The 5049-nt window shown below is 57.9% G+C and overlaps 1 protein-coding gene across 1 annotated transcript in view; it reads right to left on the bottom strand.

The window, feature by feature from the left end:
- ASTN2 (astrotactin 2) overlaps nt 1–5049 on the bottom strand; it is a 166287-nt gene that overhangs the window by 82379 nt on the left and 78859 nt on the right. Inside the window, exons 9-10 of the mRNA XM_057385552.1 lie at nt 502–626; nt 59–163 (exon numbers count right to left, since the gene is read on the bottom strand). Of these exons, the coding sequence (XP_057241535.1) occupies nt 59–163; nt 502–626 (230 nt within the window). The remainder of the gene's footprint in view (nt 1–58; nt 164–501; nt 627–5049) is intronic.

The raw sequence follows: 5049 nt of genomic DNA, 5'->3' as shown, positions 1-5049 counted from the left end.
CAGAAAATCCCCACCCAGCCATGCAGACACACACCTCCCTGCCCCTGCAATGCCTCACCTGCAGAGAGGGTGATGGAGCTGAGCTTCACCCTGTACAGGTTGCTCCTGACCCGCCAGTGCTGCACCATGGGGTAGCCCATGGCCTCGTCGTACTTGATGTCCCCTGCAGAGGAAGAGCTGGTGAGTGACCAGTGGTGACCACACCCCGGGGATGCTCCATGCTCCCACCCTGCCCCGTGCTGTGTGAGTGAGCAATGGGATGGTGGCAGGGATGGAAACTCCTCGGTGGTGACGCTGTGGGGTCACAGACTGCTGGCAGGACCAGCACTGGGGTGGCTGTGAGATGGACTCGCACATCCCTCAGMTCATTTCTGCCCAGGAACACAACGAGGGGTGGCACAACGAGGGTGAGGATGCCCTTCAGGRRCCACAYGAGGTGGGAGAAGGGTTTGTYACTCCTGYGCTCACCCCAGGCACACAGAACCCRGGGGCAGCTCGTACCYGTGAGAAGCTGCAGGTCAGGAAGGGGCTCTGAGAGGACACCACGGCACTGCTCCTCCACGGGCAGYGGGATCACCAGGAGGCCGTCAGCCAGCTGGGGGAAATCCTTGATGAAGTTATTCTCCCTGCAGAGAGAAAAAGACAACTGCAAAGCAACGATGCAGGGCACGGCCGGGCAGCGGGGCTGAGCCGCCYTGGTGGCACGGGGACAGGCGGCTCAGGGGTGGGGGACATCTCCTGGAGCAGAGYCCTACCCGGGGATGGGGTTTGCAGCCTCCCCAGCAGCCAGCCCTGGCTGTGCAGCCCTCTGAGGTGATGCTTAATGAGTTCCCCGGGGACCACAGCTCCATTAGYGCTCTGGAAAGACAGAGCTGCTCCCAGCCTGGGGACCTGGCCGCTGGATTTGGCCCAGATTTTCAAAGTGGGCCACTGGAGAGGGGGCAAGGAGAGAGGAATGGCTGCTGAACCCCAAAACTGCCCCTTTCCACACCTGTCTGGACAGTGACCAAGCCCTGCTGGGGCTCCCCACCCAGGCAGCAGCATCACCCCCCAGTTTCACCCCCGGCGACTCGCTCTCCAAAAAGGCATAAAAAGTACRTTTTACAGACAGACACAAAAACCCCACTCTCGTGTACAGCTCACAGTGCAATTTTACCACACATGCAGGATCTTTTCTAACCTTGGCAGGTATAACATTGTATAATAGGCCCCTAATGAATTGTTTCTAGAACAACGGTAGCAGGGAAATTATTTGAAATGGTGAACAGACAGGTCTCTGGGAGACGAGCCTCCCCCGGTAAGCGAAATGCCTCGCGCCTGCGCCGAGGAAACAGGAGGGGGGATTTTAAATATTGATCTTAGAGCCAAAATATAGGCCAGGAGGCTTCGCATCCTCCGGGCGTGGAGACAAAAGGGCAGCAGAGCAGAAGAAAGGGAGGTTCCTGCAAAATCAGGTCAGCCCCAGGAGCTGGGGGGWGGTTCAGGCTGGCACCGCCTGCCCCAGCTGCATTTTTTGGAAGAGATTTTCCTTTAAACAGCTGCTGATTTTGCTCACCTTCCCTGGTTCTACCCCCCAGAGCCTGYTCCTGGGGGATGCACCATCATCCCATGGTCATCCTGCAAGTGGGGACACCCTGGCCACCTCCATGGGTCCCAGTGTAGCCAGTTTGAGGAACACTTCCCTGGGGTCCTGCCACTGCTTTGGGGSCAGGATGGGGCCACTGCAACCTGCACCAGAGGTGAGCAGGAAGGCAGAGCCATGTGCAACCAGGCGGGGGATGGTCCCGGCCCTGAGGCAGGCGAGGAGCACAGGGATGAGCATCTGCAGGTGGGGACACACGAATGGGCCACAGGAAGTGTTCAAGGCCAGGCTGGATGGGTCTGTGAAYAACCTGGTCCAGTGGAAGGTGTCCCTGCCCATGGYARGAAKGTTGGAACAAGATSATCTTTAAGGTCCCTTCCAACCCAAACCATTCCATGATTCCCTGGCTGCAGCTCATGCTACACCCCCATTTCAGAGTCTCAGGAGCTTCACTTTCTGCACCGCCTTGGTGCAGAAAAAGTTCTTCATTTGTCTGAGGGGAAAAGCCTCTCACTCACAGCCTGCTCACAAATCTCCGATCGATCCCGCTGGGCACGGGATCCCCATGGTGGGGCGTTCTGCTGCTCTGAGCCCTGTGCTGTCACAGCAATTCCAAACGGGGAGCTGCAATTACTGCCGGAGCTGGGAGCCGTGTGGGCGGTGGGAAACGGGGCTGCAGAATCAGGAGAGTCGGCAGGGAACAGGGGAAGAAGCGTGTTGGTGTCTCTGCTGCTCTGCCTCAGCAAAAAAGGGAAAACATCAGCGCTGCCAAATCCCACAGCCATGGAGGAGAGCGATGCTGCGCTGGGAAAGMGGGGTGCAGCTGCACTGAGCCCTCCTGCCACCCTGGAGCTTGGGGACTGTCCCCTGCCTGTGGGTCAGCCCTGTGCTCTCAACCAGGGGTGAGCACAGGGACTGGGAGAGTCACTGCCTGTCCAGACCCCAAATCCCACCCCTGAGAGGATGCCCAAAAGGACAAAGTCACTGGTTGTGCCACATAACAGACAGGACAGCCCCAGGGCTGGTGGTCCCTGTGTGGGGCAGCTCAGGACGGAGAAGCTGAGGCATGAGGGGACCCCCACACAGCAGCTGCTGCTCCATGAGAAGGTATTCACTCAACAGCCACACTCTGCAGGRCCACTCCTGTAATCAATTTGTTCAACTGTGCCACACTGGAAAGGCCAAGGATGCACCAGGGGCAAGAGGGAGCTGAGAGTGGGCACACACATCAGCACGTGTGCATCAACCCTGCCTCTGTCATGGGAGGGAGCAGCAGTGCAAGGCAGGACCTGCAGCTCTTCCATTATGTATTTATGCTGTCAAACCCTTCCTGCTTCTCTTCCAGCTCTCCCCACCTCATCCCCCTGCTCCCTGCCACCCCAAGGCAGGGAGGAGCATAAGCTGTGCAGGGAGATGATCCAGGCAGGGCACAGTCCCTGTGCAGAGTCCTCGCTGCTTCTGCAGGTGCAAAATGGCAAACCAGGACAGCAGATGATGGGGACAGTCAGGCAGGGGACACTGCTGCCGGGGTGTGCCCAGGGCACAGCATTCCACAGATCCACAGCCGCCACAGGGCTGCAGCTCCTGTTCCMCGGGATAACCTTTTCAATAACCCTGTGCCTCGCACGCTGCTCGCCATGGAGCCACAAAAGAGTTCCTGCCAGACTTTTTGTGCTCTCTGGAAGCTCTGATCAAAGCCAGCRGGCTCAGTGCAAGGGGCAGGGACAGGGAGGAGGGGAGGGATGTCACAGCATCCCTGTGCACGTGCTGCCACACGTGCCTCCAACTGGGGCAYGGCCGAGCCGCCGGCACCTCCGCAYGGGCGCAGGGCCAGGTGTGGGCTCACAAGGTTATTCCAGTGGGAAGCCAGGCAAACCTGCCAGCCCCACAGCATCCTCCTGTGCCTCCAGCATCTCATCATCAGTGGAGCAGCTGCCTGGGACTCGCTGGAGCAGTGAGAACACTGCTCTGTCCAGCGCGATGCACACCCAGCACAGCACTGTCCTGCTGGGGATCTGAGCATCTCCCGAGGCTCTGTGCAGACACTGAGTCATTCCACGAGAAAATGCAGCTTCTCCCAGCAGCATCCGACCCAGAGCACGTGCCTGCCTCRGAGAGAACTCATTCCATATAAACGAGCCTGATGCTGGGAAAGGTCAAATGGCCAAGGGCTTCAGCGAGCTCGGATACTGGTGGGGTGGGCTGAGGAGGAAGACAGTCTCCTGGAGTAAACTGAGTTCAAATTCCTGGCTTTGATGGACACTTGGTGTATCCTCAGCTGAGTCCTACAGTGCCCCATTGCCTGGGGTGACACAGACAGCTGACAGCAGCTCCCACAGCTCGGGGTGCTGTGGGGTGACAGCAATTGGAGGCTGCTCAGCTACAGGAGCAGGGCTCAGGCAGTSAGAGCCTGCTGTGCCACTGTTCTCCCATCCTCCTGAAAGCAGACACACCAGCCAGCTCTGTTTTCGGGGACTGTGACCTTTGCTGACACACCCAATGTCACACAGCAGAGCGTGGTGCAGCACTGGGCTGCATTGCTGCACTCTGCACTGCTGGCAGCAGCTCACACAGCCACCAARAGGACCAGAATCCCAGAGCAAAATGGGGTTTGGGGGAGCAGCAGAGCCCAGTGCAGGCACTGGGGAGCAGCTGGAGCGCTGTGGTCTGCCAGGACTGGGCCATGGCTCCCAGATCCTGCTCCACGGCACAATTCTGCCAGCCCTGGGGTGCTGTCTCCTCGCTGAGATGCTGAAATCCAGAGCCACGCTGGCAGGGGGATTTTGGCCTGCAGCAGGGAATGATCAGCTGGTGGCTGACATGCATTTCATTTTCCTGTTAGCAACACCGCTGGGTGAAGGAGCAGCTTCTCCTCCTCAGCTCAGTCAGCTGTGGCTTCCTCCCTTGGCACTCTGYTCCCACAGGACGTGGCTTTGAGGACAGACTCTGCCCAACAACCCTTCTGGAGACCTTTTTGCAGCTGAACAACTCCCACTGCACATTCCAAGCCCCAGCTGACATGGGATTCCTCCCTCCACCCATCCCTGGCAGGGGATGCACACCCTGCATCCCAGCAACCGGGCAAGTCTATTCATGGAGGGGCAAATTTATATATATATAATATCTAAAATGACCCCACAAGTGATTAGCTTATGCCCTGAAGCGTGAGATTTAATTACCCTTATCTGAGCCAGCACAGMTACAAATGTTAATCACATTATCATCCAGCAAAGCTTATGTTCAGCACAGAGCCTATGCCAGGGCCGCCCTTTCTGCTATGCAAGTCTGAGAGGACGCCTGCTCTGGCAAAGAATTCCTTATTAATCTTACTCCTTTCTGCCCCACAATGGCTCAGGGAGAACACGATGGATTTGAGGTTATTTAGTGCCAGCTTTTCACCCAAATTTCCCTTGGAGAAGCTGCCTGCTGCTGGGGTGGCTGCGAGATCAGCAGAGCCCAGCCTGACA

Source organism: Malurus melanocephalus, unplaced genomic scaffold (assembly GCF_030028575.1).
Source record: "Malurus melanocephalus ecotype Western Australia unplaced genomic scaffold, MMel_1.1 scaffold_840, whole genome shotgun sequence".
Taxonomy (NCBI): Eukaryota; Metazoa; Chordata; class Aves; order Passeriformes; family Maluridae; genus Malurus; species Malurus melanocephalus.
Note: the sequence above shows the minus strand (reverse complement) of the source record. Positions and strands in the feature narration are given on the sequence as shown.